Genomic DNA, 12,003 nt, shown 5'->3' with positions numbered 1-12,003 from the left:
ATAGCCTCCCTGGTGTCAGCGGTGAAGACCATAGATTGAACCAAAACCAGACGATGGCATGAACCCTTGCTGACAGGTGAACCGGAGACCTGGAGTACCTGATGGGAAACCATAAACCAGGAAAAACAAGTCCAGGTCTGTGTGCAGCAGAGGCACCTTCAGAGCGGATGAAGATCTAGTGTTCTGTCACCTGGATGTGTCACGCATGACCAGCAGCATCCATGTATGACCCACGTGGTCACGTGTTCTTGTGATCAGGAACATAAAGTCCATCCAGGCTTTCATTTTAGACCCGCACATATCCGGGGGGCGTTTTCCAAAGACTCCCTCACAGACAGACACTGTTATGACACAGGGGCGTGTCCCTCTGTTTACTAACGCACGCGACCAAACTAGGTATTTTCCTGAAAGGTTCGGTTCTGTAACACAGTACTGGTTAGCCGTTTAGCTAACTTTCCTAGGCCCGACCACCCGGGCTAAACCACGTGGTTTCAAGTGGCGCGCGGCTCAGCCACGCCTCGGAAGATTCCGGGGATGACAGCATCGCAGACGAGTCTGCATCTCAAGAATCCCTCACGAACACGAAGTTGGTGTCGGACAGACCCACGCACGAGAACACGAACCCCAGTAGGGTGCTGTGCGGGAGTGTCCTCCTGTTTACTAACCCGCACAGCGGTTCCGGGGCTTTGCCTGATGGAGCGGAGGAGTGTCTGCGTCTCTGTGGCCGCAGCATCACTGATGCAGAAACACGCACGTGCACGGGGCTGTGGTGATGCTCGACCTTCACTGCAGCGGCTGACCTGCAGGGATTCAGTACGTGAGGAGGTCTGGACGGCTTCTGTCACATCAGCATCCGTTGCAGGTCCTCCAGCAGAACCGTCACAGCGTCTGTTGCTCGTTTTCCCCCGGTAAAATCATGACGCCGAGCTGTCAGACCGTAAACGCATCACTTTCGGACAGGTCGGGATTCAGGAATCAACTGTACTTTATAAGCGGCTCCGCTCCACGTCTGACCGTGTTGATGCTAGTTAGAGCATCTAACCCGCATCACAGCTGCTGCTTCCCGGTCGGACGGAATGGACCGTAACCGGTGTTAACACCCGCCCCCCGCCGCCTCTTCCAGCAGCTGACACGGGGTAGGGCTGCGGCGCAAGCCGGCTCCCCGCGTCACGCTTTGGGGGAGACGGAACACCCGCGGCGCCTCAGCCTGGATGCTAGCAGCAGAGCTACGGCTAATCCCCGAAAACACAGCGGGAGCAGCCCCGCAGCGCGCGGCAAAAGTCCCGACAACAGGCCGAGTGACCGCGCGAGAGCTCCCCGCAGAACTCCCGCAGAGCCCCGCGAGTCCACGCGGCTCTCCCGCTGCACCCACAGCGGATTTTTCCGCGGAGGTTTTAGCTCAGGACGGCGGCGTTACCTTTCTCTCCTTGAGTCCGCAAAGACGGACGGACGGAAGCGCTTCCCGGAAGCCGGTATCTTGTAATTCCGGCAGGATCCCGTCACGTGCAGCTCGCGCTTCCAGGTTCTGGGATGCGAGTCTTCCCGCAGGAAAGAACAAAACATGTGGAACAGAAGGATTTATTAGTAATCGCTTACGTTAATTGCATTTCATAATCGTTGCTGATATCAATCGCAGTTTTGTTTTTCGTGTTTGAATTAAAAAAGAAAGAAAATATTGACTGAAGACTTGAAAGATTTGTGGGGTTTTTTGGGGTCTGCTAGGACATGAATGGTGATTATTTTTAACTACTTTTAAATGTATTTCTATCTGTGATTCTTGTGTCATTTATATCTATTCAGCTCTTGGCCAGGTCATGTTTGTGAATAAGAACTTCTTAAACAGCTAGATAATTAAAGGTACTATTTTTTTTAAAAAATATAAATACCTAAAAAACATATTGCAGTTTTTTTAAAGAGCTATATAAAATATGCTTGTATGTTCCTTTATTGTTTACATCAAATACCTAAATAATATTAATCTATGAGTTGCATGGATTTGTTTAACCCTAGAGCATTATCGCAGGGGGATTTCACCTGAGAAAAAGTATTTACACGATGTTCAATATCTTGCATTTTTCTGAGTGTCATGGGTCCCTAGAATGGGTGTACCAAAAGCCAAGTCTCCAATATCATTTTATATTTTTTAAGGAATTTTTTTGTTCTCAAAGATCTAATTTTTCTGTCATTTTAAAGCATTTTTATTTTCCATTTTGTTACAGTTGAAAATAAAAGACAACTACTGTAAAGTATCATGTGTTGTCATATTTTGATTTATTTTTTATGACAAATACGTTTTATTGGGTATATTAGGTAAAAATTACCCGGCAAAAGTTTTGGTGTAACTTTTTATAGCGAAAGGGTTCTGGGGTTAAGTGGGAAGGTTAAATAGAAAGTAGACATTTGCACTTCACACATCGTCAGGGTGTCAGAACAATTAGGAAAATGATATTCAACCAGATAAACTCAGGATGACTGGATGTTCAGAAGATAAAGAAAGAAATGCAGCAATGTCTGGATACACACAATGGTTGTGTATATTTTTGTTCTTTATTAACATTATACAGAATTGTAACAAAAGGGGAAAACCAGAGAAAAATCTGACAGAGAACACAAACTTTAAAAGTAATCTAATTACAAGAAGGGAGGATGTAAATGAGGGTTGAAAGGATGCGCCTGGACTGCTGCTGGGATTTTGGTGGAGTTATTCATTGAACTAATGTCTGAAAAAAATGGAGATAGGAGTGATGGAGAAGCTTTAACTTCAATCCAACCAATCACACTCCAGACAGACTCCTGTTGAAGAGGAGCACAGTTTCTTTTGTTCAGTTATGCAATGAATGAGCAAATACACCGGGTGAGATACGGGGGCCACTCAGAAGCAAGGCATTTCAGTGAAGAACAAAAACAGTCTAGGTTTCATAGTTGGGGTTCTTGCGGAGGATGACGAAGCCCTCGAGGATGGGGGTGACGGGGATGTACTCTTCTGTGGCGAGCTCCGCCCTCTCACCATGAGCCAGCAGCACCGGCGTGGTGTGGGTCTGGAAACCAGTGATGGCCTTCGGTTTACCCGCCTGACCCACAACGTCTACGGCCTGCAGACACATCAAACGTTATATTTGTCATCCTCCTCGTACTGCTTTGAACTTTTTGTGAAAAATGTTTCACAGAAATTACCTGTCCGACCCTCACAGACACAGGGAGGGGTCGCAGCTCCTCATCGAATGTGACCAACATGCGTGGCTGCATGGCTGCTACCAGCCCATAAAGAATGTAGTGAGACTTGCCCAGGATTACTGCAATACACAAAGCAGACACCAGGGGGACTCAGTAACAGAAACATAACAGATTTAATGAGGTTGTGTTAGCAGAAGGGAGAAGAACTCACTGTTCTTGACATCAAGGAAGGACACGAGCACGGTGAGCAGCCCAGCCACGGCCACCTGACTCATTAGCTGCCGGTCACTGTGGTAAGGACAGAGGGTGAGCGTACCTTTGCCCAGGTGAGTCAGACCCTGTGGATGCAGAAGATGTCAGAAATCAATCCCGCAGCCTTGCTTTGGTGTACATCTTTCTGATTTTGCCACCTACTTGTGCCAGTCGAACCATGAAGAGGTTGTTGGGATCCTTGGCGTGATACTGGGCCAGCTGCCGCAGCATGGCAGCAAGGCGAGCGTTATTGGTGCCTGAGGAGGAAAGAGAAAAAAACTGAGCGCACTGAAAAGCTTTTGAGCAAACATTCTGCTGGTGCAGTCGGGCCTGGAGTTTGAGGCAGCAGCACAAGTAGCACAGCTTAGGACTGCCTGGAAAACATCCCATAATTATGTCTCCTGTCAACACACTGATTCACGGTTTCCCTCTCATTACATTTCTTTAGTTGAAGCTGTTAAACATAAAGAGTGAAAGAGAGATCCATTGAAGTTTCTGTATTTTGAATCCTAACAGTTTGGCAGGTGTATTTGATGTTTTGATCCATGTTCTTAAGTTTAAAATTGTTTCTTGTATCAGTTAAAAGTGTCAGCTGGAGCCTTATTCTTAAAGTACCATGAAATAGTCTATTTGAAAGTAATTTTTGAATGCAATTGAGATGCATTTACCATGCATGTAATACAAAAATAATAAATAATAATAATAAAAAAATCATGGATATTTAGAAGCTGTTAATTTGACAGCAATGCCTTACCTGTAGCAGTAGAAGGTACAGATGTTACACTATTTACAGATTAACCTTCACTGAAAATAAATATTTAAATATCAATAATTTTCCAAGCTTTAATTCGAGCTATATTTTATAAAAATCAGTTAAGAAATGAGGGAGCTATCCTGATTTTTGTGGTTAGTGTCTGCCTGTCCTCCATTGAAACAGCAGCGTTCTGCTGTCGTGACTCAATGCATAGCAATGGTGCCTGCGCACGCACGTCTCTGTCTATAGCAGCAAATCCAATCCAGTAATATATATCAGTGTTGTAGATCGCTGCAGGCGTCAATCTCTAGAGAAACTCACCACTGCCCACCATGCCCATAGCAAAGATGGAATTGTGGGAAACCTCAGGGTCGGCATCGTGGGAAAACTTGCTCAGCGTGTCCAAGATGTTCAGACGAGGGTTGGACACGGAGATGAGAGCGAGGGCCAGGGGGACCGCTCGCCTCAGGACGGGCTCGCCGTAACGCAGCTGAAGAAAGTAACCAGAGTTTAACCGTCTGAGACACAAACGAGGAAAAAAACGAACGAGGGACGAGAGGGGGCATCACTGACCAGATGTCCAAATGTCCGTAGAGCCATTTCTGAGCCGATCTCCTCCCCCATGGCAATCAGGGCGATCCCGAGAACAGCCACACCCTGAGACCAGACGGAAAAATGAAAGATGTTTTGTGAGACAATTGCAGTAAAACGATAACATTAAGACAAAGGAACCGTTTCTGATACTGTGATTTCTACAAGGTATTAGGATCATCAATAGACCTGGTGAGAGCCCATGTCTGCAGCGTTCTCCTTCTTGTCTTTATCCTTCTTATCCTTCTTGTCCTTGTCCTCCTCTTTCTCCTTCTCCTTTGCTTCATAATGCTCACTGCAGATATGAAGAAGCTGCTGCACCTTCAGCACGTTACCAGAACCTAAAAGGACAAAATGAAACGTACAGCAACAGACAAAGGAAAATATGGTTCTCTACAGCTGATAATAACCTGACGTAAAACTGACCTGCGTATGCGCAGATGTCCACCAGCGTGTTGGCAAAGCTGCGGAAAGGTTCAGGGACGACCTGGAGAGCTGCCAGAGTCGTCTCGATTGCTTCGCCTTTCCCTGAAGATGGAGAAATCACAAGTTACTCGGAATACTTTCAACTGGCTGCTAAAGACCAATAAAAACTTTTTCCATTTATTTATAAGTCATCAAAATTCCTGCCATTTCCCAGAAGTAATTTGCTGCGTTCTTTACTCTTTCAGACCAATTACTGAAAATACTTAACAACAAAATAATATGAATATTGTTTTATTGTTGATTTGGACAGATTTTTAAGTGAAATACTTTATGTATAAACATTAATTTAGCTTAAAATATCAATAAAAACGTTTTTAAGGGTGTGATGCTGACCCAGGTGGTTGAGCCCTAAACCCAGGGGTAACCAGCGAGCGTAGGTGTCTTTGAGCTCCTGCTCGTTCTTCTCCATGATGGTCTGAACGATGGTGGAGGTGACATCCCCATTACAAGACCCCACTGCGATCATCCCGCACGCCAGCGCTGTCACGCCAACCACCTGAGGTTTAGACACCGGTGAGTGAGGCGAAGGTGACAAATCGGTGACATCAAACCCAAATATCCGTCTGTACCTCCATGCTGGATTTGGAGTCTCCCATGACAGGAAGCAGCAGCGAGAGGACGTCCTCTCTGTTGGAGCCAGCATAGGCCAGACCCAGCCTGAAACCAGAAGACACTCATCACTGCTGCTCTACTTCAGGACATGAAACACCAAACAAGACGTTTAATTAGAGATGAGAAGAAGAAGCCAATAGACTCACCCAAAGATGGCTCCTATCCTCATGACGTTGCTGTTGTGGAGAACGTAGTCAGAGAGTAGAGCGAGAGCCGGATCACACTCGTTCCTCACACCGGAGTTCACGATACCACAAGCCAGGAGGGCGCCAGACTGAACACACAGACAAGAGGAGAGGTTACCACACAACAGAATAAAACAAAAACTTTAAAAAAAATTACAAAATAAGTCTGTTTTGAGAAGTCGAGTCCACAGATTATAAGGGATGTTTCTATCATTGACCACAAACTGCTACAAACGAATCACTGAATTGAAGTCTAAGCTACACTGATCACTTGGTATTCTCTAAACATGATATTCTCCTTCAAAAACACATAGAAAAGAAATTAAATATGAAAGAGCAACAGAAACTCTGCCCTTAGATGAACAGAAAAGGTGGAATCTAAAAGCAAAACCTGCAGCAGTTATTGGCAAACAATTTACACTGGAAATAAAATAAATTAAATAAAATACATCGTCTCATCCGCTTTCACTTCACTTGATTCAACGAAGAAATGCAGAAACAAAAACACATTTTCTCCATCAGTTGTCTTGAGGCAAGGTTTCAATTACCAACACTGAACCGTAGATCCAAAGAGTGCATCAATAAAAACTCCAGTTCTGAACTTTGGTGATTCAGTTCATAGTTTTGGAGTACTGTGCAGTACTCTGTAGTCTCTAAATTCTCTGGTCCTTTTGCCAAATCACATTACTTGTTTAAATGAAAAGATTAGCGTTCAAAATGTTTGGCTGAAGACAAATATTTGGAGGGTATTGTTTATTTGTACGTTGCTTGCATTTGCTTTTTTAAGACTTTTTTGGTGAATTAATGCTTAATTTGCTTAATGAATGCATTAATTAATACCTAATTGTTGCTTAATTAATATTTAATTACTGCATTATGGATTAATTAATTAATTGTCTCTAAATATTTGATCTTTGTTATAAAAAAGCAACAGATTGAGCTCATTTTTTTGTGATTTCTGCAGTAAAAAAAGGCACAATTTACTACTTTGATTTGAGTTTTTGCAGTTTTAGGTTCATTGTGAACTTATTTCATGATGCAATAAAAATATTAAAAAAAATAAAAATAAAAAACAATAAAAAAGATGTTTATTGAGAATTGAGACAAAAAAGATTTAAAGATAAATTATTAGAACAAATTATTAAGTAGTAAAAATAAAAAATTCAAAAAGATCCTGGACTACTAAAGGTCAAATATGGTCAAGATGTTTTTCTGTACCACAAAGACAAAAAGAAAAATCACATTTAAATGTAAATGTCTCCATCATTTACACATCTTTAAGGCTTCACATATTCAGAAGCTGAGGATCCCCTCTGTCTCTACCTCACCCTCACTTCTTATTTCTATGCAATCCGGTAAGCTGCAGCAAGAGGAAGTGTTCAGCCAGACTGTTTCCTCAGATAGCCCTGGGATAAGACATGAAAGCTTGCCTGAACTCTGATGAGAACCCAAAAAAAGCTATTTTTGCATCCCGATGAAGACGACTCTCCTTTAATGTCTAAGTTGTGAGGACAAACAGACAACCCAGTAAAAAAAAAATTGGAATCAGAACAACAGAGCTTCTAAAAAAACATCAGTTCAATGAATAATCAGGCTGGTTCAACTCATTCTATTAAATGTTTTTTTTTTTCCTGTGCGAACATAATTCCCTTTGATCTCTCAGATCTGCATTTGATCAGTAGTGAAATGTGTGTGATTCCAATACCTTAATGTAGTCTTCAGAGGAGTAGAGATATTTGTCAATCTGAGTCAGACCTCCATCCACATCCCACAGAAGAATCATTCCTAAAGAGGCTGCGGCGCTCAACATGCCTGAAAATCACAATCCAGCTTCGGTCATTTCCTGTTGTCAAGCAGAAATCAGATCAAATCTCAGTTTGGATTTTGTACCGTGGTCTTTGTTCTTGTAGAGCCACTTGTTGCCATCGTCCGTTAGCAGCTTATCCTGCCCAAAGGCGGCATTGACAAAACCGTTCACGAACGAAGAGGCCAGGTTCATCCGGGCCGAATCCACCTGAGAGCCGCTACCTCCGAACCCTGTGATACACAGCACACGCGTGACGTAACATGGCTAGGCCACAAAACCAGAACAAGAGAAGAGTTTGAAGTATCACAGAAATCACAATCATACATTTTTATTGGACCAACGAACATTTCTCATTAGGGACTCATTTATTCATCATAATATCCATCATCTCATCACTATGACACTCATCCTTTAAGATTCAATTGAAATATTCCATTTAGACTTACTGTTGTTCTCCAGGTGTGTCTTGTAAATGTCGTCTGGGACTTTTGGCTCCATGATGTCCAGCTGAGAAAATAAATAAATAAATCAGACCATGAGGAACAAAAATAACCACAATTGACTTCCTTGTGACTCTGAGCTCAGCAAAGACACTCGATTGACAGATAACAAGGTTTTTCAAAGTGTTTCAGGATTCAACAAAAGTCTTTGTTACCAGAAACACTGATTGTTTCTGGATACATACAACATTTTCAAAGTAATATGTGTCTAATGAACTACAAAGACCGGATTAAAGCCCCCACAACAAATTTAAAGCATCTCAAGGACCTTAATCCTCAAATCAAACCATTATTTTTATAACATTTGTAGTTTGTTGCAGTGCATTGATTGACTATCATTGGTCATTTATTTAGTCAGTTTTGTTTCTTAACTACAAACTTTTATGCTACAGCACAGCTTAGAATGCTCTTTTAATTCATAACAGGAAAAGAAAAGCTAAAAACTTTAAAATTTAAATTTTTAAATAACACAAACTACAAAAGAACAAAGTAATTATTAAAGCATTAAATGGGGTATTTGAGATTAGAAAATGCATCTTTTCTGAACGTGTAAACATAAAGTCCACCACAAGTCCAACCACAGATGGAAAATGAAAACGGTGCTTTCAAGAACATAGACTTTCTGTGAAATAATCAGCTTTACATGCAAATCCAGATCATTTTAAGTTCTTATTTATAGCTACATTTACATGTCTTCTATGATTTCTGCTTCTAGTTCATTCAGTTTGCTGCAAAAATTATTTCAGGTTTTTACAGATCAATAACTGCAGTAATCCAGTAACACTGAAAGGTCATAGAACATATTTAGGAAGTTCAGCAATCTTCTCTTTCCTACCTCTCTGGCCAAAGCCAAGAAGTTGCTGTTGAGCTGAACGTTGGACATGATCTCTGTCAAATCCTCATAGTCCTCAACGTCTTCGTTCAGCTCGAGAAACATGCCGTGGCGTCCCAGCATAAACGCCATCTGTTTCTGGATGACTCTACAAGGGACAAAAAAAAGTAGAGAGGCTTCGGTAAGAGCACCATCAACTGTGAGAACGAAGATGCACAACAAGTGTGCTGTAACCCCCAGGAGGAGCAGAGCTCCACAAAACTTACATGTCTTTGCAGGAAGTGAAGATGTTTTCAACCAGCTCCACATCGTTGAGCATCAGAGCCAGACGGAGAGCTTCTGGAAAACGGTTAAACCTTCTGAAGATGTTCAAGGCAGATCTTAGAAGCGCTGAATTTTCTGGCTCAGGAACGTAACTTACACAGCTAAAGAAAAAGAAAAGATCAAATGTTTGTACTTTTCTCAAACTTAATACACATTTTGCTTTAGAAATTACACAACAATCCAATGGTTTGTTCCAATTATGATTCTGCACAAACCTGGTAAGGTAAAGGCAGACTTTGCCGTAAGCGTTTTCATCTATATAATCCTCCAGCATATCCAGCCTCTCGATTTCCATTAAGAGATCGCAGGCTTCGTGCTCTGCATTGTGAGCCATGTTGTAGGGTACAATTTCCTTGACGAGTTTCAACAGTGTCTCCTGCTGGGTTTTATCGTTCTCCTCCACCTCCTGCCACTCTTTAGCCACCTCTCCAGCAAGATGCCTGAAAGACGGACAGGAGATTCAGCAGCAGACACGATAAAATCAACAAACGGAAACCATGAACCCAACATGTAATATTGTAGACTTATAATACAACGTTCAGACTGTTACAGAGATGTAGCCCGACTGCATTCACTTACCTGACATACTCGTGACCCCATGATGCCAACTCTTCCTGAGAACCCAGCAGGCGGTACTTTAAACACTCTCTTTCACCACTCATGGTCATGGCCAGCACCGACACCACGTCAGCACAAAAATGCTGCAAATATTGAAATGAAAAATCACTTTAGTGCACGTGAACTGAAAATGTTCCTTTAAGAGAAATCCATGTTCTTCCAACAAACCAAAAGGAGACATATTTCAGTTTTCAAGCAGGATAGAAGCTTACTTTGTTTTCTCCAGGAGCCATCCCATCATAGATTTCTTTAAGCTTGCCATAGTGGGGGCGCAGAAACTTCAAGGGCTTTGGTACTGAGGTCATGGAGGTAGTTGAGGAGCGGATTTGTCTACGCAGCTCCTCCAACGCTTGCCGATACAAAGCAGTGTTCTTCTCCTGTTCAGGTTCAGACGAGTTATCTTCAGAAAGACTCTTACATTGTGACAGATAGAAGTTAAACGTGTTTACAACTTACACCCAGCCTCTCCACCATCATCTCCAGGTCCTCTTGTAGCTGTTTGTCTTCCTCTGACTAAAAAAAGGAGAAAAAAAAGGAATTGTCAATACTTTTATTTCACAGAGCAAAGAAAGAATTCAGTGGCTTTTTTATTTCTTTTGGTTGTGGAAAAACACTTATTGCTTTTTAATTCTGCCCATTAGAAAGTTTTGAAATTAACTGCAAACTAAAAAAAAATGTTCTGTTAGACAAACACTCCACCAAAGCAGAGTATAAATTTTGCATTTGTGCGTCAGAACAATAAAAAAAAAAAAAAACATAAAAAAAAAATGGTGTGACATTAAAGATTAATTCAGTATGAAGATGTTTACTGTCTAAAAAAAACTGATGTGCCTCATGACTGGATAGACACATGCCGTTATCCATTACCAACACTGACTGGTTAGCTTTTATTTTGCCTCAAAAGTTGGTAAAAGGAGAATGTATGGAGTTTTAGAGGAACAAATTTGTTGTGCTGCTGTGTTGAAAATAAACCTCGACAATGAAGGTGGCTTTGTTTTTGTTTAGTTACCCTTCAAAAGCAAAGCTGACATCTCTTTAAACAAAATCAGATTTATTTTACTTTGCAAGCACATGCAGTAATGTTCAGAAAACTATCTTAAAACAAAACATTTGGATGTTTCTTCAGCATAATGACAAAAAAGTGATTTTAAATAATATTTCTTGGTGTGAAAAAGTCTGATACAGAAATGTAACACCTACTATCATTTTGTGGTAAAGCAGAACTAAAATTATAAACCTGATTTAAAAAATCCTGTTTGTGTACTTAATAACCAACTTCAAATGTAGTTATGTGATTAATCGACGTAAACTCCTTCCTCTGCGCTCAAGGTTTTAGTACAAGACATATTAGGTTAAGAAAAAAAGTTACGTAACCAACACAGAGTAATTTATTATAAAGAATAAATATTCGCTTTAGGTTCGGCGGCACATTTTGTGTCACACGGTGCAGATGCCAACGTTAACATGACTAGCTGAAGATGCTAACAATGCTAACTCGGATGACAGTACAGGCAGCGAACAAAACAACTGGAAGCTAACGTTAGCTTGCTCGTTCAACGCACGAGCCTTATGACTGCTAGCAAGAGACTCATATTAAATGTTGTAATAAACCTTATGGGAATTCCTTGTGGAATTTGTATCTTATATACTATGAAATGACCTCTCAGTTAGATGACTGATATATGTAAATGCGATCTACTTCGGCCTGTCCAACCTGCAGTCAGAGGCAGTGACTAAGCCAAATGAGCGGCTGACTCCCGTGGCGCTAGCTAGCACATCTCTGAATGAAAGAAAAAGAAAAAACGTACCAATTCTTGCTCCTCTTTCTTTTCTTTATCCTTCCCGGAGGACTGTGGTCCCTGGTCCTT

At 41.7% G+C, this 12,003-nt stretch overlaps 1 protein-coding gene across 2 annotated transcripts in view; it reads right to left on the bottom strand.

Moving 5' to 3' along the window:
- Positions 1-2,510: 2,510 nt before the first annotated feature.
- psmd2 (proteasome 26S subunit, non-ATPase 2) overlaps positions 2,511-12,003 on the bottom strand; it is an 11,548-nt gene continuing 2,055 nt past the window's right edge. The window contains exons 2-22 of one of the 2 annotated variants that reach the window (XM_024276551.2): positions 11,944-12,000; positions 10,592-10,648; positions 10,348-10,512; positions 10,097-10,218; positions 9,733-9,957; positions 9,460-9,618; positions 9,197-9,341; positions 8,308-8,368; positions 7,945-8,091; positions 7,760-7,866; positions 6,016-6,143; positions 5,827-5,914; positions 5,591-5,753; positions 5,198-5,299; positions 4,961-5,112; positions 4,754-4,837; positions 4,502-4,670; positions 3,589-3,683; positions 3,386-3,512; positions 3,175-3,293; positions 2,511-3,092 (exon numbers count right to left, since the gene is read on the bottom strand). In XM_024276551.2, the coding sequence (XP_024132319.1) occupies positions 2,910-3,092; positions 3,175-3,293; positions 3,386-3,512; positions 3,589-3,683; positions 4,502-4,670; positions 4,754-4,837; positions 4,961-5,112; positions 5,198-5,299; positions 5,591-5,753; positions 5,827-5,914; positions 6,016-6,143; positions 7,760-7,866; positions 7,945-8,091; positions 8,308-8,368; positions 9,197-9,341; positions 9,460-9,618; positions 9,733-9,957; positions 10,097-10,218; positions 10,348-10,512; positions 10,592-10,648; positions 11,944-12,000 (2,655 nt within the window). In that variant the 3' untranslated portion in view covers positions 2,511-2,909. The remainder of the gene's footprint in view (positions 3,093-3,174; positions 3,294-3,385; positions 3,513-3,588; positions 3,684-4,501; positions 4,671-4,753; positions 4,838-4,960; positions 5,113-5,197; positions 5,300-5,590; positions 5,754-5,826; positions 5,915-6,015; positions 6,144-7,759; positions 7,867-7,944; positions 8,092-8,307; positions 8,369-9,196; positions 9,342-9,459; positions 9,619-9,732; positions 9,958-10,096; positions 10,219-10,347; positions 10,513-10,591; positions 10,649-11,943; positions 12,001-12,003) is intronic. The other variant, XM_024276550.2, reaches the window with a different exon arrangement.

The sequence above is a fragment of the Oryzias melastigma genome, linkage group LG13 (assembly GCF_002922805.2).
Source record: "Oryzias melastigma strain HK-1 linkage group LG13, ASM292280v2, whole genome shotgun sequence".
In the NCBI taxonomy this organism is placed as follows: Eukaryota; Metazoa; Chordata; class Actinopteri; order Beloniformes; family Adrianichthyidae; genus Oryzias; species Oryzias melastigma.
Note: the sequence above shows the minus strand (reverse complement) of the source record. Positions and strands in the feature narration are given on the sequence as shown.